General features: G+C 39.0%; 1 protein-coding gene across 2 annotated transcripts; it reads right to left on the reverse strand.

Annotated features, from left to right (window-relative positions):
* Positions 1-4,592: 4,592 nt before the first annotated feature.
* On the reverse strand, positions 4,593-25,597 carry eif4h.L (eukaryotic translation initiation factor 4H L homeolog). 2 transcript variants are annotated; one of them, NM_001093679.1, is given in 7 exon segments: positions 4,595-6,387; positions 7,936-8,085; positions 13,789-13,842; positions 17,149-17,245; positions 17,338-17,402; positions 19,743-19,930; positions 25,440-25,518. In NM_001093679.1, coding segments are annotated over 7 exon segments (753 nt in total). In that variant the 5' UTR covers positions 25,499-25,518; the 3' UTR covers positions 4,595-6,247.
* Positions 25,598-26,513: the final 916 nt, after the last annotated feature.

The following is a 26,513-nucleotide window of genomic DNA, read 5'->3' on the forward strand; positions in this document are numbered from 1 at the left end:
GGCTTTAATAAGGCCTCTTACACACTGGTGTTTTTACCTGCATTCCACCGCAGGGAAAGTCGGAATACATATTTAAATACACATATTTCCTATTAGGCTGTACTTGTTGGGGTGCATACAAACTCTGAACACAGGTGGAATGCAACAAGTTGTGTTCAGCACTTGCCTGCACTCCAGTGAAGAAATACACACCTGTATCTTTATACATTCCCCTGAAGTATAAGGCAAGTACTTGTATAAGAGGCCTTAAGGATCTGTTTATACTGTATGTTATGTATATAAAGGTATTGATTGTATGTTTAAACAAAGGAGGATAATAAGAAAGGATAAAATGTCAATCAAAAGGAAAGAGAGGGGTGCGCTCCCATAGAATAAAACCATTGATAAACATTTATTGAATAAAAAGTATTGCACTTACAGATTTCAGTAGTACAATCAGCCTATCAAGTAATACAGTCCAGATCAATAGCCCAATGCATTTCATCTTGATTCAGACTTCATCAGGAGCACACATATTCATTTATAAAGCTTGGCAAAGAATCACAGTGGTGTTAAAGGGAAGAAGTTTGTGCATGCGCAAAGCCTCAGACACTACATTTGCACATGCGTATGTGCAGTGTCGGACTGGGACACCAGGGGCCCACCAAAAAAACCTTAGACCAGGGGCCCACTCTCAGACTACGAGAATAGAGGTTGAGTGAGGAGAGGAAGAAAATAGTACTCTTATCTTTACATACTATAATCTATCATACTATAATCTATTATTCCACCTATTTAGCCTCTTTGTTCTCATAGAAATAGGGAATGACCATGAAATAGGCCAAAAGTTTAGCAGCACAAAGGCCCACTGACACCTGGGCCCACCAGGACTTTTCCTGGTATCCCTGTGGGCCAGTCCGACACTGCGTATGCACAAGGTGTCACGCAGAGTGAAAAACCAAGAGTTGGAACGCAAACGCCTGAAAGCATGAGCATAAAATAGTTGATGCACAAATAAATCCTTGCCAATGTAAGAGACAAGAATATGCCCATACGCCCACTAGGGAACAATTCTAAGATATTACTAGTGGGGGCGCTCAACATGTATCTAAACTTTATTAAACTATGCGTTATTGAACTATGGTAAGGTATAAAGCAATGGCAACGTCAGCTCAATATACAAAAATACAATTTAAAGGTTAACATTTAAAAGGACTGTAATAAAATAATTACATAAATTATTAAAATGAGAAAGGGCTACTAGATGACATAAGAAAATTATTTAAATTATGAGCCTTGGATTGAACCATTTAATAACTACACTAAAGGTCCTGCTGACTACACACTCTTTGGTTTAGCTCCCCATTTTTGGATTCTATTTTTAAGGATAAAATGTCAGCCTGCTTTAAATAAGACTAATTTCTACATAACGTCTAAGGAATTAACATCCCCCGCTGACTTCTTGGTATATTGGTGCTTATTTACTTAGTAAAGGGCAGCAACTTATAACCATTATTGCTATTGAACTGCAATATTGAATATTGAGCATGAAAAGGAGGAGGGACATCAGGATTGTTGGGCACATACCTGTACTGCCTTCTCTAACTCCAACCATGTGTAACTACAAGCAGAGATGTATATTACAACAAGCAAGCGTGCTACTGGGAGCTCAGGGGCTTCATCTGTAGTTTTTGGCACGGCTCTGGATCACCTTATGGAAATCGTTCTAACAGGAGATTATATAGAATTTACCATGAAATTAAATACAGTTTTTCCACAAACTTAAAATTCAAAAATGCTCCTGAGCCTCATCCAGTAGATTGCGCCACCTTTATGCACCAGGCACGTGTGACTCTCCTCTAAACTTTCACAGAGTAATATTTGGCATCCCCAGTGCATTAGCCTTTAGCCATTGTTCTTTAATGTAGTGCAAAACATTGGTTGATGCAAAGAGGGATGAGATTATATATTCACCCAGCAGGGCCAAAGAGAAAAAATGTATCAACTAATTCATCGATTTAAAACAGTTTGCAGTCTGAGACCAGCCCTCCTGGAGATGCTTCAGAAAGACATAAGATGAATAATGAAACTTTGTTTCAATATATTTTTTATTTAGAATTTGCCATATTGTTTGCAACAGTCATTTCCACATATAAATAGAAGGGACTAGGAATACAGTATGCATGGTTTCCAAAGAAAAAAAGAAACTTTAAGCTTCAACGTTAAAAGAAAACAGTCCTGGAAGAACTAAGATTACTTTTGGAGAATTAACACTTTATGAGGTTGTTAGAATGCAGTGCCTATCATTTCTTATGCCTTCCTCTTGAAATACAGCACTATTCTCATGTCTAGTCTGCATTCTAGGCATCTTTCTAACAGAATACCAAATCACAAAAGTCAAGGATCCCCGAACTGCATTCTGCAGTAGCTGTGAATTCAATGTGTGGAACATTGTGCAGCACTTTCGTAGGACAAAATGGAGTTCTAGCCAATAAACAAGGATTTACTGTTTCAATTATATTTTAAATTAATTCTGTCAGCCGTTTAGAGTCCTAGGAACAACCGAAAGCCTCGAAGCCATGGGGTGGAGTAGGAGATACTAAAAGCTGTGTGGAGCAGCAACCTACACTTACCCCTCAAAGAAGAAAAGTGCCCATGGTTCAAAGCTGCCAACACCTACCTGTTTTAAGTCCCCTGTTGCGGCACTGAGGCGGAGACAAATAAATTGGTAATTAACTTCACCCTGATGAAGGGTTCTAGCCTACTCCCTTTAGCAGCTGGTTGCTAAGCAAACAGCACAACCAGAGGCAAAGTATCTACCCATATTACCAGGTGCTCCAATAAGAAAAGAATAACAACTGCAATTTGGCAGAAGCAGGGTTGGGTTAGGCATTGGTAGACTTTCAGTTCTAGTGTCCAATTCCTGTGAGCTGGGCATAACCACAGCTCTTATCCATGTCCCTAAGCTACAGGCTAGAAAGGAACATGCCAGCCTGAGGCAATATAAAATCCACTGAAATCCCATGATACCTTCAAGCCTTAAGTTGGAGATGAACAACCTACAAAATTATTCCCCAGAAGGGGATATTCTTTTTCACCACATCATATTTGACTCACTCTATATTGAGTCTGCTTTCCAAACATGAAAGAACAATAAAATATTTAAAATAAAGAATTTTAATCAACTATTTAATTGGGAAGTGTGGGCCTGCTTTTGGCTGAAGTCAATATCAGGTTCCAACTCTGTAGTTAAAGGGGGGGGGGGGGGCCTGGCTAATCCAGGAAACGCAGCATGGCCGGGACATTTGTCCCCACAGTGCTGGTGGCCCTGTGCAACTAACTACGTATCTGTCTCTCCCTGAGAGCAGGGATTTGGTTGGCGGTTCCCCTGCAACCCTAGCTAAGACCATGACATGTGTGGAGGGTGTGTGCAAGAGAAGTACCTGGACCAGATAAGTAGCACACTTCTACTAAGCTGCTGCTCGCAGATCTTCTCTTTTCCTCAGCCCCAGCATGTCACGTCACCATGTCCCCCTAGCTGATGCAAATGATGCTGGACATGGCCGCAGTGGGGGCCGGGTAAATAACCTTGGAGGCCTGTATTTGGCCCACTGGCCGTAGTTTGAGGACCTCTGCAGTAGAGTGTATAATAAGATACACACTATCAGGGAAACATGAAGCATATAGACCGCTTCTCTCCATTTACAGATTTTAAAGGGGTGGTTCACCTTTAAGTTAACTTTTAGTATGTTATACTATATCCAATTCTAAGCAACTTTACAATTGGTCTTCATTATTTTTTTTTATTATTGTTTTGAATTATTTGCTAGAAATGTATTGTTGCATTTTTATCATTCCTTTCTATTCAGGCCATGTCCTATTCATAGTCTAGTCTCTTATTCAAACCAATGCATGGTTGGTAGGGTAATTTGGACCCTAGCAGCCAGCTTGCAGAAATTGCAAACTGTAGAACCGCCGAATAAAAAACTAAACAAAAAATGAAAACCAATTGCACATTGTCTGATAGTATCACTCTACATCATACTAAAAGTTAACTCAAAGGTGAACTATCCCTTTAATGAGGGAAGAGAGTGGGGGATCAGCTCAAATCAGCAGCTTCTTCTATCTGCACTAAAAAGTACAGCTTTTACCTGTGTGTTACCTTAAATTTGTGGTTTCCAGGCCGATCCTTGCTCTGCTCCATGTAGCTGCATGTAGGTAGAAGCTGTACTTTTCAGTGCACAGAGGAAGCTGTAATTAAAGCTGATCTCCGCCTGATTACAATCCGCATGCAGAAAAAAAACCCCGTTCCATGCGGTTTGTTCGCCGTTGCCCTAATCATACATACAGCAGGACACTTGTATTTAGTCTGCTTATTTGGTGCCATAAGGGCACCTAATGTAGGTGAATCAGATGTTCATTATAGATGCCTCGTCTTCAATGTGTGGAAAAATGTTTAGGATATTTGGAGCAGTTTGTTACAGTTAATGCCTAAAGGAATACCTGCTGAAAGGCCTCCATTACTGCACCAATACGCATGCACAGACATGTATGAATGTACAAAAGATACAGAAAATCTTTAGCACAGGATTTAGACAAAAGAAAAAAAAAAGTATTATCCATATTTTTCTTTTATTTAAAAGATCTTTCACAAAATACCATATCCACAGATGTACTTTCTGTCATGAAGCAGGATGTGTCAAATGTCTGGAATTTTTCTCTTATTTGAAAAAAAAGTCAATTGTTTAGACCAGATTGGGTTTTTGTTTGGTCTGCCATGAAGCTTTCCCACAAAGCAGTTGTAAATAGATTCTAGAGTTATCACCATCCAAAGCATGTCTTACTCTAGGTAGTGTGTTAGACAAATGGTTCTTACAAAAGCAGAGCATTATAAGGAAAGGAAGCAGAAAAGAAGCGCTTATTTGTGGAGACACTGCAGGTAAAAACATAAGTACTGACTTTAACACTGTAATTACTCACTCTGCTGACAAAAGGGATGTTTGTAAAATATTGAATCACTATGGGATACAGGTCCATCTGCCAGCAGAAGAGTTAAAGCATTGCATATAAACATCAAATTCACATTTTAGTACCAAAACCTACTTACTGAACAGTAGAAGGGTAAATAAAAAAAAAAAATAAGATAAAAAAGCAAAGGTTTACATAAAATGACTGATTCTAAGGTAAATGCACCTTATCCTGCCAGAAAGTCAGAGAGGCAGAACTCGCTCTGTACCAGCATATCCAAGTAAGCAAGCATGCCAGTCATGAGTTAACTACTAAGTGCCCTGGCACTAGACTTCCCTTAAAGGGATCCACACTTAAAACAAAGCTGTGAATGTAGTGTGTTTTTCAGGTGTAAAACTAAAACTGCAGAAAAAGCGTATATTGCAAAGGCTGAATGGTCTTTGCTTTCTGAGGGTATTGAACAAAAAAAAAAAAAAAAAAAAAAAGCAGGATATGCTTCACTGAACAGTCTGAACAGCAGCCCTAAATTCCCTTCTGCTACCTCATTTAGGAACAAATACAGAGAAGGCGCTTATATAAATGTGAAGCAGTTTTGTGTGTAAACAAATTGTGGTTCTAATACACCCACAATCAAGTGGAGGACAAATCTACATCAGGTAAGAGAATAAAGTGTTTTAAAGACAACTTTTCCACCATGAACATTCTGTGCAGTTATGGGGTATGTCCTTAAGAGAGAAGCAAGAATTTAAAAAAAAAAAGTTTCTCCGTTCGTTTTCAAGTGCCGCCCTCCTTGTCCATGACACGCATGCCAACACTCGCATTTTACCTTCTTACAGAGTCTTGGTAATAAAGAACAAAACATGCAGAATAGAACTGAAAAGCAAGAGTTAAGAATTTCAGAAGCAAAAAGGGCTACCTTAATGCTAACACCTCTTCTGCTGAATTATAAAGAATTATAAATAAGGGTGTGGGGAAATAATTTGTATTAAGAATTTAGCATATCAGCTCCTAAATCCAAAATGAATTCTATTTTGTTGAGAGAAGCTTTCCCAGCAGGAGAACTTCCTGCAAATTGCGAGAGGTATTGGAAACAGCACAATGCAGGTACTAGATACAGAAAAGCAGAGCACTTACTAAAAACCACTTGTTAACAGCTGACATGCATTCATAAGCTCAGTGTTGAATAGGAGGGATCTAGGAGTTAATGTCAGGAGGCAAGAATGGCAATTGCGGGGATGGCAATCCAGAATGACTAGTTCGGACTAGCTTACTCTTCCCTCTGTCCCTCCTGGTTATTGGCTCATTCCTTCTCTTTTTTTTCAGCTTCCTCTCTAGGTTTGGCTCCACCGAAGATGGCAGAGTGTGGATTGGCTACTTGATTGAGGGGTGTAGCAACTGTCCTGGGTTTAAGCTGAAGTCTTGGTCTCTGTGCTCGTTCTTCTATGGAAGGCAAAATACTATAGTTACAGACATGGAAAGAAATACGTGAAGTTTTTAACTGCATATAATAATTGTGGGCCGCCGTCATGTATTTTAAAGGACCAGTAACATCAAAAAATGAAATTGTTTTAAGGTAATAAAAATATAATGCAGTGTTGCCCTGCATTGGTAAAACTGCTGTGTTTGCTTACTGTTCTTTTAAGGACTACTTAGTGTGCTTATAAAATGCTGGGGCCAGGGAGCCAGGGAGTCACAGAGATGTTCTTTGGTGGGGATCAAAGTAATTTAAAGGGACTGTCATGATTTTTATGATGTAGTTTTTATTTCTAAATTAAACGGTTTACATTGCAAATAATTCGTTCTACCATATAAAATTTTCATTCCTGAACCAGCAAGTTTTTTTTTTAGTTGTAATACTGGTGTGTAGGCAGCCATCTCAGGTCATTTTGCCTGGTCATGTGCTTTCAGAAAGAGACAGCACTTTAGGATGGAACTGCTTTCTGACAGGCTGTTGTTACTCCTACTCAATGTAACTGAATGTGTCGCAGCAGAACCTGGATTTTACTATTGAGTGTTGTACTTAGATCTATCAGGGAGCCGTTATCTTGTGTCAGGGAGCTGTTTTCGGATTACAAATTGTTCTACTGAAGGGCTGCTGGGGGGAGGGGGTGATATAATTCCAACTTGCAGTACAGAGTGACTGAAGTTTATCAGAGCACAAGTCACATGACTGGGGGCAGGCGGGAAACTAACAATATCTCTAGCCAAATGTCAAACTAAATTAAAAAATCTGTTTGCTCTTTTGAGAAATGGATTTCAGTGCAGAATTCTGCTGGAGCAGCACTATTAACTGATGCATTGTGAAAAAAACATTTTTTTCCCATGACAGTATCCCTTTAATGTATTAATTTGTGCTGCAGACATGAGAAAGGATGCAAGATATTTACCTTAGAAAGGTGGCAATACAGCAGCAGATAAAATAATCTACATAACGTTACATGGATAGGGTACAAACTATTGTAAAATTTCTGATCGTTTCATCCACATCATTCCATCATCCCAACTGTCATCAGACAGGTTTAAACATTTTCATGGTGAAACAATAAAATCGGTCAGTGTATGGAACGTTCAGATAATCGTTGTTAAACATTAACTGCGCATGCAAGATCTTAGAGAAAACACAACAAATATATGATAGAAGTCTGCTTGTGTCGTTAACCATGGATAGATGAATCGAATCATTTGGCAAAATGATTGGTTAGCCCATGTATGGTCCGCTTTAGTCATGCAAACTCAAAGCCTGTGCTAAATGGGTCCAGCCTTCTGAAACAGGTGGCCTAACCATAGCATCCCACCACTTATTTCAGCCGTTCTAACAATTAAACTGAATTCTGAAGAAATGCTACATAAAAGTATCAAAGAAGAAACACCTCACACTAGCAAGATATGCTGCACAAATCGAATATAATCTACAATGAAGTACTGCTCTTACTTGTGTCCAACTAGAGACACACTAGGAGGACATACTGAAAACATTAGATTTCTAACCATCTGTTGGCTCTCTGAAGTCCATAGAGCCGCCACGAGGTGCATCCCTGTAACGGCCAGGTCCTCCTGCAGGTGGTTGTCCTCGTCGATCCCCTGGGCCACTTCGACCCCCCCTGCCTCTACCTCCTAAGAAGTCATCATCCCTAAAACCTACAAATAAAAATAGAAATACTGCATCAGAATACATTTACTTCATTTCAAACATAATGAACCAGACAGGTCTTGGCCAGGTCAGGATTTTTGTCCTGTTGAAGGGAAAGATAAAAGCACATAGCATTTTTAGAACAGCTGTTAAACAGACTTTTTGACAGTCCGCACAGTAAGCCTCTTCAAAGTAGAGCAGTATACGTATAACACCTGAAACTGTGGAACTATACCTTTACACAAACCTGGTAAGTGGAAACTACACCACAAGCAGTGCCTATATAAAATTGCCTTGGGTTTATTTAAGCCAACTTCACCACTGCAGTGTATATTTTAATAGGAACTAAAATTCTATAAAATCATGAGATAGCATTGCGGTTCTTTAGCAAGTAAACTCCTTTTCAACGTGCAATATCAATTTTTTTACAATTCAACAAGTCATTACTCTGAGTAACAAGAAATCATCACATGCAGCATATTGCCAGTGGGAGATGAACAAACTGTCATCAATGGGTCCTTCAACATAGGGTACAGAAAGTCTCTGATTGGGATTATTTTTCACAAACCCATATTCAAGGTGCACCTTATCCTCCTTAAAGGGGTGGTTCTGCTTGAAGTTAACTTTTAGTATGTTATAGAATTGCCAATTCTAAGCAATTTTTTAATTGGCCTTCATTTTTTATAGTTTTTTTTTTTTGCCTTCTTCTTCTGATTCTTTCCAGCTTTCAAATATGGGGGGGGGGGATCACTGACCACATATAATAAAACAAATGCTCTAAGGCTAAGGCTCAGTCCTTTCCCATTTGTATTCCAGTCTCTTATTCAAATCACCACTAAAGGGTGATTGCAGACTAAGCAATGCGGACTCCTGGTCTGTTTCAACCTCTGCAATTTGAATATCACTTTCTACATCATACTAAAAGTTAATTTAAAGGTGAACAATACCTTTAATTAGAATAAAATCTAAATGATGGGCTACAAACAATTTAACACTTGACTAAGATGCGTGTGCATTGGGGTTATTCTGGAGGGTGAGAACTTTTTCCAACCAAACTTAACGGTGTAACTTTTTGGAAAATAACATCAGCATCTACAATTGCTGGACCGGTAAATGACAACTATTAAACTCGAAGGCCCGTTTCCTTTGTGTGGACGTACATAGCATATCTACGTTAACATGCCTGAATCTGTGGTCCAAACAAGACTGCTATGATGAAAAGTAGAACAACATTACAAAAAGAAGATTTCACATGCTTAGTAGTTTTGGGTGTTTTAACTGGCTAAGACACAGCTTAAAGAACAATGCAACCTATTTTACAAGGATCTGCCCATGTATTTGCTCCTCGCGGATTCCACAGGTTTTTGGATACTTTCAGGTCTTGTAAAACATCAATTTGATGACAAAAATGTAACTATTTCAGATATTCCTCGGATTTTCCTTACACCAAGTTTATGTGGGATGTTTTCCTTATTGACTTGAAGATTATCACTTGGAATGAGAAGTTAACATTAACATGACTAGACACAGCAGCATTGTGATCACTTTAGGATCACCAAGTGGGTTCCTCTACATGGGCCGATTCCTCACTGTTAAGATGTATTGCAACACTCCCGTCAGCCCATGTGCAGGCACACTGTGGATTTCAGTGCAGAAATGCATACTCATGTTTCTGCGCCAAAATCCGGAGTGTGTGCCTGCGACACAATGGTTTCAGGTACAGGCAAGGAAGGGGCTGATTCCCATTGTAGGAGTGGATTTGTGTGCGTGATTGGCCTATAGTACATTGTGGTGGCAGACATCAGTCAAAAGCTAACAAAGTTCTGCTGGCATAAGGAACTGTATGTAACTTATTCATATGCAGATTTACAGATGCACAAAGTAACACCGACACACCTGTGCTATTCTTATTGGCTTTTGAGAAAAACAGATGGGAAAATATCATGGTCAGCCTCATTACACTCCAGGTCTCTAAGCAGTGTTATCAATCTCACTGGTCACTGCACACATGCACAATTTTGAACCAAAAATACTTACTCAAGCATTTCTGGGTAAAAAAATAAATGTATTGGTATATTTTTAGGGAGAAGGGAAAAAAAATGTGGATTGGGCAGAATTTAAAGGAAAATATACCCTCCCCCCTTCTTTTTTTTTTACATGACCTCATCTGAAGTCCTTCTGAATTCTGCGCACCACCCACTATGCAGAGCAGAGGGACTTGAGGGACACTGGGAGCCTAAAGATAATGAGGAACTGGTCCCAAAATCAGAAAGACTATCTTGGTTTCTCTTTAATCTGTGTATTCAGGTATGTCTGCATAAAAGGGAACATGTAGCATTAAAGGAACAGTAACACCAAAAAGTTGAAGTGCTTTAAATTAATGAAAATATAATGTATGGTTACCCTGCACTGGTAAAACTGGTGTGTTTCCTTCAGAACCTCTACTATAGTTTATATAAACAAGGTGCTAGGTTCCATGGGGGCAGCCACTCAATGATCAGGTTACACAGAGGATAATAGATGCAGTCTGCAGAATACCATTGTATTATTTTACAGATCTTATCTGTTATATGCTAAGTAACCTGTGCCTTTTCTCCCTTTTCAGCTTACATGACTGCCCCCGTGTCACCCTATTTACATAAAACTATAGTAGAATTTCTAAAGCAAACAACATTTACCAATGCAGGACAACAGTCTATTATATTTTAATTACTTTAAAATGCTTTTATTTTATTGGTGTTACTGTTCCTTTAACTAAACTGCTCTATAAAGGAACAGTTCAATGTAAAAACTAAAACTGGGTGTATGCATACGCTGTGCAGAGAAGATAAAATGTTTATAATATATATATAACCAAAATCTATAAAGGCTGGAGTGAATGGATGTCGAACATAATAGCCAGAACATTTCTTCCTCTTTTGTAGTTCTCTTACCGCTTAGTCAGCAACTTGAAGGGGTGCATAACTGCTCAGTTAGTTTGCTTTTGATCCTCAGCATGTAAGTGAGATTTAAAAGCAAACAATTATGTTCCATATGGCTCCCCTGCTTGGTTATGGACTGGTAACAGGTTAGAGAGCCACAAAATAGGAGGTAGTGTTCTGGCTATTACGTAAGACATCCAGCCACTCTAGAGGGAATTCTGAAAACTGAACAGGTTGCTGCTGGCAGAATGAAAGAATTTCCTTCTCACTGGACTCCTGATGTCTTTTGTCCTTGCTTGTAGGGAAAGGAAGCAGAACATTTTTTTTTTTTTAAAACCAGATTTTGCTATTTAATCCAAGTAATCTCAAACCTGTAGCCATTTCCTAAATATACCATGGAGCACAAGCCCTATTTATTAAATAGTTGAAAAACAGCATATACTGCCCCTCAAAGCTAGACGGACCTAGGTTTATTTTCAGGATAGCACTTCAAATACAATACATACAATTAAAGTGTCCATTTAGCAAGAAAGTATTCTTCTTTTGCCACCTTACTATGCTCAAACTTTGACTCTATATTACATATTATTACTTATTATTTAAACTACACTGTTCAAAATATTTCAGGCTGAGGCTTATACATTAATATGTGGCCCAGATGCTGTGTGTGGCCAGCTTGAAGCTGGAAGACTATGACTGGCAGACAGATCAAGAATAGTGGCATGCAAGAATATATGTTTGCTGGAGAAGAGTTGTATTAACAGTTTTACATAACACAAGTTAAGCCAAAAATAAGGTATATTTTTTAGGAAGAAAGAATTAGAAAATACATGCAGACATAGACCAGATGTGAAATGAACCCCCTACAAAAATTATCCTGAGATATTTTGTTGGTAATCTTGTGTCACTTCAATACTGAAAGTATTAAAGGAGAAGGAAAGTCTAAAATCAACTTAAAGGAAAACTATACCCCCCAAACAATGTAGGTCTCTATAAAAAGATATTGCATAAAACAGCTCATATGTAAAATCCTGCTTCATATAAATAAACCAATTTCATAATAATATACTTTTCTAGTAGTATGTGCCAATGGGTAATCATAAATAGAAAATTGCCATTTTAAAAAATAAGGGCTGCCCCCTGGGATCGTAGGATTCACTGTACTCACAAACATACCAACAAACCATACATGTAAGGTCACATGAGCCAATTAACAGACAGAGTTGTGTCTTTTGCTTCAACACTTCTTCCTGTTACAGTTAGAGTTGAAGTATTTCTGGTCAGGTGATCTCTGAGGCAGCACACAGACCATCACGAAATGGCGGCTCAAGGCAAGAGATGTAAAAGGGCAATATTTACTTAAATATATATTCCAGTTTGGTAAGATTCTTTAATATGCCACTTAATATGATATGAACTATCTGTTGCTTAAGTGTTCATTTTGTGGGTATAGTTTTCCTTTAAGTGTTGTCTGTGAAAAGTATATATCTTTACTACCAAGCATTCCCTCATTAGTTTTCATTAATATTTGTGCTGCAATCATTTTTAAAAAAAAGTTGAAACATGCATATAAAAGCATACCCTGGCTGCAGTCCAGAAATCAGTCTCAATAGGGCACACGCATGCGCAGTAGTTCTCATCGATGCCCTGCGCATGAGAAGTGAAGAGGGCTGTGGTCACGTGATGCAGCCATTCGTCATCGCTGACCTCTCTGCCCCGTCTGCATTCAATCAAGCTCCAATCCCCGGGAAGCTCCTGTGCTCGCACTGGTTTTAATTTACAGTTTGTCAGCGAGCGTAGGAACTGGGGAGCGGAGCCAGAAAGATAAGGTGCCAGCGTTCGGGTCTGTCTGACTGAGTTCTGTAGTAATGCAATATTAATAATAGAAAAGATGCATGCCACAATCTTTTTGTAACACTTACAGCTTGTTAACAGAATGTGCAGGTGTGGCTTCCTTGTGCAGGGAGAAAGTGATGCGCCAATTTGAAATGGCGGCACCAAACATTTATAGTTGCGAAACTTTGGAACGCTGGTGTACAAAACCAGAAATTATATTACAGTTTTTAATACAGCGTTTCAGGAGAGGGCCTGATGGAAAGGATAATGAAGTAGGTTTTATTTTTTTTGTTTCCTTCTCCTTTAAGGTATATAGTGGAAGATCATAGAAAGCATGGACTTTTGAAATATAATGACTCAAATTTCAGACTCCTGGATTCTACTAATTAATAATTTTGTGGGGTTCCGGAATAGTGCCTGCTTTATTTTTTAGGTTTTTGAAAGTATTAAGGCCCAGCCTTACTTTATTATGGTGATTTTATTAGAGTTAAATTTAAAAACATTGAGATAAAAGGGTCTAGACATATACTGCATCACCAATAAAGACTAAATGGGTGTAAACCAGCAATCAAAAGACAGTTGGTTCTACAGTAGTGAAAATCCTGCACTGAACAAACTTCAGTTTTACTTAGGAAAAAAATGAAACATAATGCCACTGAGATAAGGAAATGACAGTGAAGAGTTGAAAGGAAAGTGGCACTCAAGTGCTCAAGTTCTAAATTAAAATGGATTTCCAGATTCAGTTCAAAAGTTAAAATTCTAAAAAGAACTTAGACTAAGGAAAAACATAGATCAGAAGTTACAATGAAGAAAGTGAGAAATTCTTTAGTAAGACTGCTCAGATAGAAAATAGATTTTAAATTTGAAAAAAAAAAAATCACATGCAAGTATCATTGAAAGAACAAGCCACCGAAAGACCCATTAGCAAATAAGAGTCTTTTTTTTTTTCTTTACCAGAGTCGATGTCATCTCTTGCACCGCCTCTAGAGCCGTAAGAACTATCGTGTCCTGAAAAACAAGGTAATATCAAAATGAAAATAATTGCCTAACCTCATATTTTTCACCGGCAGAAAGAAATCACTTTCCAACTGCGGATACTGCAGAAGCAAAGATTCAAAAACTGAAATACATGAACCCTTGAATCCAAAATAGACCACAAAATGTACAGCAGCATAGACAACCAAATCAATTATACAATTCAATACTTGAATGACAGAAATCCCAGAGAGAGAAGGCGCAACATAATTTGATTCACTGCAGTGTCACACAAGTAGTCAGATTAAGATAACTAAAAAATATGCACCATAGAAAACCAAGCATTATTATTGTCTAGAAAAGAAATGAGGAATAAGCTACACATGATCCAGTGAAGGTTAGCCATAGGTTGTGCTGGAAAAAGCAATCAATACATTTCATAGCAATACACCAAACAATTGTACAAGTAATTCTGACATCATTTGGGTGTTGCTTTATTACACTTTTTCACACTTCTAAAACCTGAAGCACAGGTATAGACTTAACTAAGTGTGAAATACAGTTCCACGCACTACACTTGTAAATACAATTCATGAAATCAACAGAGAAAACAAAAATAAGTGTTCATATTTTCAGGGTCACTATACTACATTAAATACAAGTCTCTCCAGCATGACAGATATCCTACATGTGCTTGGACAAGAATATATAAAATGGTGTATTCCAAATAAAGCCTGTAATGTTCTTACATAGTCTGATGGGTTCAAAAAAATGCAAACCAAGGTCCTAAACCTCTATCAAACAGCATAGCTACTTGAATTCTTTTAACAGTGTTTACCTCCAAGTTAATACCTAAAACCTTTATACACAAAAGCCAAGAATATCTTGTAAGTTATATCCTTATAAATGGTGAGTTGATGTCATCAGTTATAAACGGTGAGTAGTGATGTCATTTCTGTCACATGACTCACTGAAATGTATTATAATAAATAAAGTACCCCCTGTTGCAAAATATGAGGATATTAGAAGTTACCTAGAAGTTCCATGACCTGTATGGTTATGAAACTCCTCGGTAACTTATAATATATCCTTATAATACACAAAAGCCACGAATATCTTGTAAATTTTATCCTTATAAACAGTGAGGTCTGATGTCATGAGTTATAAAGGCGAGTTCTGATGTAATTTCTGTCACATGACTCACTGAAATTTGTGTATTATAATAAAGTACCCCCAGTTGCAAAATATGAGGATATTAGAAGTTACCTCGGAGTTCCATGACCTGTATAAAAACACTCGGAAAGACCAAGCCCTAATTTAATCTTAAAGTTACCAGATCACTTGGGGAAGTTCAAGGGGAGAAAAGAGGCAAAAATGAGCTAGCAAGGATGTAGATTTTTTCACAACCCTGCACACTGCATTTATTACAATTATGATTTTTTTTAATTGACCTGGTATTCTGTTCCAGTTTTTTAGGAATAATTCTATGACTGGATAGCTACTGTATAAAGTCTTACCGTAGGTTGAAACAGGAACACCTTGTACAAAATAGCTTCTATAAAGAGGTTACTGTTTCAGCCTTAAGACTTATGGGAATAGGTAACAAAAAAATAAAAAGTTTGTTGTTTTAATTAATGGTATATCAGGCATTTAAGCGATGGCATTTTATGTGCAACCCAGCATTGTGTGGATTTTCAGGGCAAAGTATTAAGACTTCAATGTGATCAAATCTAGTAAGCTAAAGCAACCAGATGTTTGTTTTTAAACAAACTAGTAAAGCCTTGATGCGGCTTGGTTGTTATGGGTAACTAGACCATTTCTTGCAGTACCCCCCCTCATACCTTTCTGCAAGCTCTAAATTACATGCCTCCTGACACTAATGAAAAGACCACTGACAAATACTTCTTCCCTGTTTATATGCTGAAAGAAACCTCCCCCATCTTGCCCTAAAATCTAAAATCTGTAAACTGGGTACTTTAAGATGAGCAAAATATAGAAATAAACGGGTGACATCTGCACAACCAACTAAGTCACAAAAGGGGTTTGGACATCTCATAGGGCAACTAAAGCTGAATATATTAGACTAGAAATACTAAACCTTGTGGAGAGCTGCTGAATAAAAAACTACGGTAAACTCAAAAGCTACAAATAATGTGAAATGGAAGCCAATTGCAAATTTTCGCAGAATATCACTCTAAAAGTTAATTTTAAGGTGAACAATGCCTTTTTTCTCTTTCTCCTATTTTTTGCTCCTTTGCGAATATAACCCGATTCTTTTGAGGGGGAGCTGAAGATGAGAACAGTAAACAGTTATGCTGTTGGAGCAGTCAAGTTTAAATGTATGACTTTTCCACAGGAAAGCCCAATACACCAAACCTTGCACTTACTGCAATGATATTTCTGAACACAAAGTACCATTCTCCCTTGACATTGTAGCTTATAGATTTTTTTGAAGCGAGTTGTGACAAAGATGAATGAAGGGATTTGTTTTTAAAAAGCTCAAACTCGAGTTAAAACTCTCAGTTAACTGTAAGATGCGTGTGAAAACAAAATAATGCAGTTACTTTTAGATCACAAATTAAAGAAATATGGCTTTAGTTAAAAAAAAAAGGCAGAAAGTATTTAGCATATTTATTTTGCTCAAGCTGAATAAAGTTTTATATAGAGGTAACCTGCCCCTTTAAACACGAGCAGCCCATTCTATTACAGCATGGTAGCCAATAATTTCACATTATTAGTGTTATAGGCAGCGTAAACTCTTTAAGCCTTGCACAGAATGGTTCAACGCATGCTTATTGAAAGTTTTCAGGCGTACTCATCAGGTCCAGTAGATTTACACTTATCACAATGACATAGTATTACATAAAATAGGTTTCATGAAGAACAATGAAAACAGGGAAAAGTGGGAACATTCATTGTATGGTATTTCAATTCAGATGCCTACATAAGATTGCCTTGTCTCTGCTGCAAGATACAATACATCACAAGTAGCTGCAACAATTTGATGTGCTAGTAAATATTAGGGATGCACCGAATCAACTATTTTGGATTCGGCCGAACCCCCGAATCCTTTGCGAAAGATTTGGCAGAATACCGAACCGATTCTGAATTAGCATATGCAAATTAGGGGTGGAAAGGGGAAACAATTTTTTACTTCCTTGTTTTGTGACAAAAAGTCACACAATTTCCCTCCCGCCCCTAATTTGCATATGATTCGGTTTGGCCGAGTCCAAATCCTGCTGAAAAAGGACGAATCCTGGCTGAATCCTGGATTCGTTGGATCCCTAGTAAATATATGCCAGCCTGACGAGAGGGCGTTATAAAATAAAACAAAATCACCTCTATCATCAGGTCCTCCTTTCTTGAATCCAAAGCCACCTTTATCTTGTTTTCTGCCCTCTGCTATGTCTACCCGAATTGCCCGGTCAATAAAGATCTATTGGAAGGAGGGGGGGAGGGGAAAACCTTTTTACAGGCAAGTTCATCTTATGGTGCCTTGATAATGACAGACAAACAAAACAAACTTACTGCACCATCGTATGTCAAGGCTTCTTTAAGAGACTCCAGATCATCAAATTCTACATAACAAAACCCTGTAAAAAAATGAAAGTTTCTATTTATTTATCTGTGACAAGAACCATAAACCCTTCCAAGCTTTCAATAAACAAGGAGACTTTCTGAACAGAAGATTTAATACGGTTTGTCAGATAACATTTAAAAGCAAAACAGAACTGAATTGGCTTACATAACGCAAAATAAACATATCTAGTTATCTTTGCCCTATCATGTCCTATTTATATACATTTTGCAATACAATTTGAATTGATGACATTTTAGCTGTAAAAATGTGACATGCCAAGAGAAGCTAGTGCCCATCTTGTCTCTAAAAACCATTTAAAAAAAATGTATAGTATACTGTATGTCAAAGATTGTTGTTGTACTTTACTGTTAAGTCATCATATTTTGATTGATTGTTTCCTAGTGCTATTCTACAAAAGGTTTTAAGCAATGCTCACAGGAAATACCGTGATGACAGCAACTGTGTTTGTGGCTCAAATATGGCAGCCACGACTTAGAGGAATATTAATTTGTTTGAATGACACAGTCTTAAGTGAAGAAGCATTTTAAAGGCAAACAAACAATTTTTAGTTGGGGCATCTGCTCTCTGTTAAATGCCAGAATGTGATCAGAAGGGTTTTTTTTTCTGGTACTTCTAGGTCTGCCAAAATGTTGGCAGTAGTAAACAGTCATTTTTTTCAGAATAAAGAAAGCAGCAAATAAACAAGATCTTTAAGGAGTTAGAGGACGTCCAAATGTGGGAATAAAATGTAAAAAATGCACAGGCTTATAACTGCTTTTTCAAAAAAGAAATACAAATCTAAAGCTATGTTCAAGTGTAAAAACAGGAAATTGTTTTATACATACTGTAATTTCGGTTTCCTGGTCACTTCCATGGCAGCATTCACCTTATGGGTTAATTTCTCCCTGCAGGCCAGCGGACAGGACCTCTCCCAATAGTACAAAAGTTCTGCTTCCTCTCTTCCCCCTCAGTCTCCGTATAAAAGCTGTCCCTACTAGGGTGGGAAACTCCCCGGTGAATGCTGCCATGGAAGTGACCAGGAAACAGGAAGTTCTTTTATACATACCGCGATTTCTGTTTCCTGGTCACGATGGACAGCATTCACCTTATGGGATCTCCCAGAGCTTAAATAGAGGGCGGGAAACAAAATGCTTTTAACAGAACTTTAATCATCAGAATATGCTACAGACTGCAACACTTTTCTCCCAAATTTTGCTTCTTGGGAGGATAAAATATCCAATTTATAATGTTTTACAAAAGTATTTAACTACGACCATCTTGTCGACTTGCAGATGCTTTCCAGCGACTCCCTGGCTTGTGCCGCCCAGGAACTTGCCAATGCCCTGGTAGAATGAGCCTTCAACCCTTTGGGGACCTTCCTACTTGCCACATTGTATGTTTTAGCAATTGCTGCCACAATCCAGGAGCTAATTGTTCTCTTAGCTGGAGCTTGACCTTTCCTGGACCCATTAGGGACTATGAACAACCGCTCTGACTTCCTCCAAGTCTTTGTTCTCTCCAGGTAGATTTTTATGGCCCTCACCAAATCTAAAGTGTGCCATACTGCTTCTTGCTCCGATGAAGCAAGAAAGGACAACATCCAAGTCCATATGGAACTTCAAGATAACTTTTGGCAGAAACCCAAACGCGGGCTTCAACACCACTCGATCTTCAAAAATCACTGTATGAGGTTCAGATGCCGCCAACGCTGATATTTCTCCCACTCTACAGGCCGAAGTTATTGCTACCAGCAAAACCATCTTCAGTCATGTTCCATAAGGACGCCTCCTCTTTCACTTTCTTCAACAGAAACCCTTGCAAGGGCCTTAGATGCCATCTCGCCCATTTCACTACTTGGATAGTTGCTGACATGGACCCCAGAACTTTCAGGCAATATTGTACTGATACCAACATGTCCTTTTCATTGGTATAGTGTTTCTTCCTAAACAGCTTATCCTTCCCTGGCCCAGACAGGACAAAAAAGACTGAGGGGGGAAGAGAGGAAGCAGAACTTTTGAACTATTGGGGGAGGTCCTGTCCGCTGGCCTGCAGGGGGGAATTAACCCATTAGATGAATGCTGTCCATAGTGACTGGGGAAATATGACAGATAAACTATTAATTTACACCATCAACCTACAATGACTAAACTACCATATAAACATCACCCTACACCCAACAGGTGGCACAGCCGGATACAAGTGCTTCTCCACTGGTGGAAAAAAAAATTCCTCCAATCAGCCTTAAACAGAAAACACAGCACTTCAAAAACATGCTGATAAAAATGAATACTACAATAGAAAAACAAAAAATAAAAACCACAACATTAAATACAACCATTAACTGGATTCCAACCTTTGAACTTGTCGGTCTCCTTGTCTCGGACAAGCCGCACACTCCGTACACTTAGATCTTTAAATATGTTATCTATGTCTCCTTGTACAGTATTGAATGGAAGATTCCCAACATATGCTGTGAATGGAGGATCTGTAGGTAGCTCTTTCTGTTTGCGAGATCCTGGACCAGAATCTCCACGTCTAGGTCTGTGGGGGGGGAAAAAAAAGGTTAATTTGCTTGTCACTTCTTTAGAAATCTAAAAGTAAGCCATATAACAAAATGTGCATTAGAGATGGCAAGAGTTTGAGGAAATAGAATTCCATTTAAAAGACCCTAATACGCAAGCATTAAAGGCCTACTATACCCTAAAAAGTAGTAGGCATATTTACTTGGGGGTGCCAAAAGTTAGCCACCCCCAAGTGATTATCTGTACTGGATGAATGACCATCCTCACAGTGAAAAGTGCTTAACACAGTGACACAATGTTGCATATTAATTGAAGTTGTCCTGCTGATGACTCTCAGAAATGATCAGATGAAGCTCTAAATGATGGTTTTTAACTATAAGGATTGCTATTATCTACTGTATTTTATCTCACAAGGAAGACAAGGGTGTTAATAGATTGTAAGCCTGGGCAGGAAACTCATCCCATCTGTGTACTGCAACAGCAAGCAGTTAAAGTGATACTGACACGTTCCTATAAAAATATGAACGTGTCGGTATCGGTGAAAAGAAGCCAAGAGAAATATAAGCAGGTAAAAGCCCCCAAAGCCGTCCCAGCCTGGTGAACCTTAGTAAAGGACACCATTAAATCGTCTTCCTGAGTTGTTTCAATCACGCTGGGATGGGGGTGGCATTCACAAGTAATAGCAACATTAGTACACACAAAGGCCAACTTCACCCTTCACAGAGAAAAAATATAACCATCCACAAATATCAGTGCATACCTAACTTAAACAGTCTCAACAGACTAAAAGCATTAGTGTAGTTTATTTTTACACCTTACCAAATGCAAACATCACACCTGCAAGATATACTTGCCAAAAACTGAGCTGACTTTATATTTAGAAGGTGTTATGCAAAGAGATTGGCTCGTGCAATTTCTGAATAAACTTGCTGTCATGCAAAAATCCTGGCTGAGCCCGACCTCAAAGGCATGCTGCTACTATGGAAGATTCATTCTAAACTTTGCAGAGGCTGCATATATTAATCCACTACTGTATATATGAGCTTTAAATATACATGTGCCATCAGCCTAATATAGATGAGACCTGCTGATTGCTCCCAACAAATATCCATAACGTGCTGAATTTGCCCAGCTCCTGCTTCTTTATATAAAGCAACCTATAATGTTTGGGTGCAAGAAGAGTGGAGATTCCTTTTTATGCCCTTAAAGGCTCTTCTACAAAAGCTTTCCTGTGTTCAATGGTTTACCATTTAAAGGGGACCCGTCAACCAAAAAAATTATTCAAAATCCTATTTTATCACATTAGTCAAGCGAAATGAACTTTAATTACACTATATAAATTATTTGAATCGTGCTTCCTTCTCTGGAATTTCAAAATTATAGCAAGCAGTTAGCAGCCATTGTGTGCACACTGTTATTAAGACAAGCCTTGAATCATCTCAGAATCTTGTTTCTGCACCAGAATGGGGGACCTGATGTCCATCCCCATGCCCTGGCTACACAATTAAATGGTTAAGAGAACAGGGGAATGTGTGGAGAGCAGTGACATCTAGGATGTGCTGAATGGAAAGTGAAAGTAATTGTCTGCCCCGCCTCTATGCCCAAGGCATAGAGGAGGGGCAAACAATATTTGATTGACAACTGAGATTTTTAAAACAGTTTACAACAGCTATGAATGCTTTAATAAAAAATAGAAATTGGATTTCATGTTTAATTTGAAAAGGACTTTTACTATACAGATTTTTATGTCTGGATGACAGGTCCTGCAATACTTAACATTAGTTGTTAGAAGTTTGGCTAGTGTACACATAGATAACGGACTGTGTAAATGATACCTTAATGGAAATTCAGAAATCGTGTAGTTGGTTAAATTTATATCTATTAATGCATATTAAGTTGGCCAGAAATTGCTAGAAAGAATATAAGGCCATTTTAAAAAATCTGCGTGCAAAACCGCATCAGTGCTGTAACCCCCAAGCCAGACCTTTACCATCAATATCTTAAAGTACACCAATCAAAATGATTTATTTGGTTGCTATGCAATGCATACTGCTGCAGGTTTAACCTTAATGTTAGTCAAAAAGCACCAAGGCTTTACTAAGTTATTAGTACATTTAATTGCTATTATAAGCAGTAACTGTCAGATTGTTTACATTATTTGTACTCCAGCCTGAGCCCTGAAACAGTATTACAAGTCAACAGCAATGGCAGACCTGAAGGAGACCAATTTCTGTTGCATAGTTTTAACTGCTGGACCCAGAAAATAGAACAAATACTATATATATACTATATAACTACACTTATATTTAGAAAACTTTAAAACAACTGAAAATGTGTCAAGATGTATAAGATCCATTAACAAGAATTCTTGGGATTTTAGGAGTGTTCTGGATAATAGATAAATGATATATAGCTGATTGAAGGTATTGTGATCCAAATTACATAATTATCATTGTTTTGATACCAATGTGGACTCATGCAGTGTAGTTATCATCAAGTACAAGGTTTTATTATGGTTTTATTATTACAGGTATGGTATGCAGAAAGCTCTGAATAACTGGAAGGCTATTTCATACAGAGTCCATTTTAAGCAAAAGTACATTTACTGCAATAAACAGGACCTTTCACCTGAACTAAACGAATGCATAATGGTGGCAAAACAATCTTGTGGTGATTTAAGGTTTAAATGACTTGTAGCTGACAAAGTACAGGTATGGGACCTTTTATCCAGAATGCTTGGGACCTGAGGTTTTCCGTATAACGGATCTTTCCATAATTTGGGTATTCATGCCTTAAGTCTACTAGAAATTCATTTAAATATTAAATAAATCCAATAGGCTGATTTTGCTTCCAGTAAGGATTAATTATATCTTAGTTGGGATCAAGTACAAGCTACTGTTTTATTATTACAGAGAAAAGGGAAATTGTTTTTAAAAATTTGGATTATTTGGATAAAATGGAGTCTATGGGAGACAGCCATTCCGTAATTCGGAGCTTTCTGGATATCGAGTTTCCGGATAAGGGATCCTATACCTGTATATCATGATGCAAATTACAGAAACATCCCTTCTCCAAAAACATCAGGTCACTACCATTGTGAATAAAAAAAATCTGATACCTGTACAGAAAAATAGAAATCACTAAAAAAACAGAATCATTTATTAAAATGGTGAAGTGAAGGCTATTAAATCTTGGCGTCCACTCGTATTGTGTTCTGTATACAACGGTTCTTTATATAAGATTTATCATATTTTGATTAATAGGATAACAGGAAGATACACACTTTAGCTGGGTAATATTACTGCATGATTAGTTATCCATTAAATTGATATTGCAGTTTTCCTGCCTGTTTTACATCAATTCATGATGATTGCAAAATTATCTGAACTGAAGGACATATTAAGAGATGTAGCTTGACAATCCCAGTCCTTGCCACTGTAACAAATCTCCCAAAGCTATAGATAAAGGCCATTTAACTTGATCCCCATAATCATAAAATTACACCTGCCCTTTGTCACCAAGCTAGGACAAAACTACAAAAGTCAAGGTTTGCATTTGGCACAATGGAAAATGTAAACTCATAACACATTTGAGTCCTTACAGAATTTTTAGATGGGACCACAACACATGCTTTTAGACAGATTTATATGGAACAGTGTCTACAGGATCACATTATTTCTTGTAAAGAGCCCAACTTAAGTCCATGTAAGGCAAGTCCAGTGAATGACTTCTAGGTACCACAGCAGCAAAGTTGGGTCAGAAAAACATGGCGCCCTTCCACAATCACGGTTTCAAAAACTGTGGAGCTGCCCCTCGGACACTAAAAGTGCATTTATATTTCATTAATAAGGAACACGAATATCTGCAGAATGTGGTGCAACTGGAATCAGACGAATGACTGTATAGTGAGCATTAACTTACACATCAGTTAGACCAGCAGCAGAGAAATGCTTGAAGATGCACCTGTGTGTGTGTACAGTATGTGTGTGTGTGTGTGTGTACAGTATGTGTGTGTGTGTGTGTGTGTGTGTACGTACAGTGTGTGTGCGTACAGTGTGTGTGTGTGTGTGTGTGCGTACAGTGTGTGTGTGTGTGTGCGTACAGTGTGTGTGTGTGTGCGTACAGTGTGTGTGTGTGTGCGTACAGTGTGTGTGTGTGTGCGTACAGTGTGTGTGTGTGTGCGTACAGTGTGTGTGTGTGCGTACAGTGTGTGTGTGTGTGCGTACAGTGTGTGTGTGCGTACAGTGTGTGTGTGTGCGTACAGTGTGTGTGTGTGTGTGTGTGTGTATACAGTGTGTGTGTGTGTGTGCGTACAGTGTGTGTGTGTGTGCGCGTAGTGTGTGTGCGCGTACAGTGTGTGTGCGCGTACAGTGTGTGTGCGCGTACAGTGTGTGTGCGCGTACAGTGTGTGTGCGCGTACAGTGTGTGTGTGCGCGTACAGTGTGTGTGTGCGCGTACAGTGTGTGTGTGCGCGTACAGTGTGTGTGTGCGCGTACAGTGTGTGTGTGCGCGTACAGTGTGTGTGCGCGCGTACAGTGTGTGTGCGCGCGTACAGTGTGTGTGCGCGCGTAGTGTGTGTGCGCGCGTACAGTGTGTGTGCGCGCGTACAGTGTGTGTGCGCGCGTACAGTGTGTGTGCGCGCGTACAGTGTGTGTGCGCGCGTACAGTGTGTGCGCGCGTACAGTGTGTGTGCGCGTACAGTATGTGTGCGTACAGTATGTGTGCGTACAGTATGTGTGTGTACAGTATGTGTGTGTACAGTATGTGTGTGTACAGTGTGTGTGTGTACGTACAGTGTGTGTGTGTACAGTATGTGTGTGTATGTACAGTATGTGTGTGTATGTACAGTATGTGTGTGTATGTACAGTATGTGTGTGTATGTACAGTATGTGTGTATGTACAGTGTGTGTGTGTGTGTGTATGTATGTATGTATGTATGTATGTACAGTATGTGTGTGTGTGTGTGTGTGTATGTACAGTATGTGTGTGTATGTACAGTATGTGTGTATAGTGCTGAAGGTGAGCATCCAAGGACAGCCAGGAATAACACCTGCAACTTAAAATGCTCACAGCCGGGACAACCCAACTGGAGGACTTCAGGTCACATAATATACATAATGTGTGTAAGAGAAGGACAAGCATTCCCATGAATTGACTATCGCTGCCCTATACTGTATACCCGCGCAGCTCGCACTTTTTATGGTAAGGTGCACACTCTAACGCAAACAATCCCCGTTTGTATTGTCAATATCATAGGGACCGTACGTGCGTTATACTGGGCACAGATTTTGTGTAGAAGTTACACAGCAGCAAAGCTTACTGTTAATTATGTCACACTCAAACCCGATGCATAAATGTTCAGCGCATTCCTATGCTGATTACAAACACAGAGCCCACAGCATGAAGCTACATGGCAGCACGCCCTTTCCATCCCCTTTTTCATTAGCCTTTAAATCAGCCTCCGATCACCCAAAACTCTCCTTCATTCCCCTGTACTCGCATGCCTATACAGATCTTTCACTTCTCACCCACGGCCGCCACCAAAGCTGCTGTAGGCCCGATCGTCATATGTGTCGTAATCCGCCATTGCTGCTTTTTCCTCTCTGCAGCCGAAGCGGCCCAGCTTGTGAGGACCACACAATATAGCACAGACAGGGCTGCCCTCACAGATGCCTGAATCCAGCACTGAGCATGTGTAGTGAGACTGCTTGCAAGAACCATGCTCTGTCCTTCGGTAGCGGTGTATTGGACCAAATATGTACATGTATTTATAAGAAGAACTCTAGTTTTATACTGTGTGTGCCTTCAGTGTCAGACTGGGACACCAGGGGTCCACTCAAAAACCTTACACCAGGGGCCACTCTCCGTACTATTATTATTCTTCTCCTCACTCAACCTCTATTCTCCTAGTCTCTATTATTTACATATTATAATCTATGATTCCATCTAATTAGCCTCTTTGTTCTCAAATAAATAGGAAATGGCTGTGAAATAGGACAATTTAGCAGCACAAAGGCCCCTTGACAACTGGGCCCACCGGGAGTTTTCCTGGTATCCCGGTGGGACAGTCCAACACTGTGTGCCTTATCTCACAGTTAAAGGCGCTGGTGTGTGACTTAGGAATGGCAGTTCCTGTATCACCTTGGGAAGTATAATGGGAGCTTTTGGCGTTCTGTATTATTATTATTAATAACATGAATATGTATTATAAAGCACACACATTCTGTATATTAGATGGGTGTATACATGAAACATACATAGTACATAAAAATATGAGCAACATGGAAGGACAAGTGGAAAACAACAAATTTATAGCAGGGTTCCCCCTTGCTGTTTATTAGTGGGAACATGCACATTCACGCTAATAAACAGCAAGGGGGAACCCTGCTATTACTCTGCCTTGAGTGCCGGTGTTTTCTACTTGTACCTTAACCCTTTAAGTGCCACAGAACGTAGAATCTACGTTCTGTGGAAAAGTAACTTGAAATGCCACAGAACGTAGATTCTACGTTCTGCAGCACTTCCGGGTTCTGGAGCGGAGGAGCGGCTGTTAGAGCCGCTCGCTCCGTTCCGCTTCGATCCCCTGCCCCTAGGCAACGAGC

This window comes from Xenopus laevis, chromosome 2L (genome assembly GCF_017654675.1).
Source record: "Xenopus laevis strain J_2021 chromosome 2L, Xenopus_laevis_v10.1, whole genome shotgun sequence".
In the NCBI taxonomy this organism is placed as follows: domain Eukaryota; kingdom Metazoa; phylum Chordata; class Amphibia; order Anura; family Pipidae; genus Xenopus; species Xenopus laevis.

Bases quoted from the DNA above. Each gene is read 5' to 3' on its own strand.
- eif4h.L (XM_018245156.2), bottom strand. From the start codon at position 25,498: ATGGCGGATTACGACACATATGACGATCGGGCCTACAGCAGCTTTGGT. The intron at 17,246-17,337 runs GTAAGTTTGTTT...TCCTTCCAATAG, and splicing joins CCTTGACATACGATGGTGCA to ATCTTTATTGACCGGGCAAT. The intron at 8,086-17,148 runs GTGATTTTGTTT...TTTTATTTGTAG, and splicing joins AGGAGGACCTGATGATAGAG to GTTTTAGGGATGATGACTTC.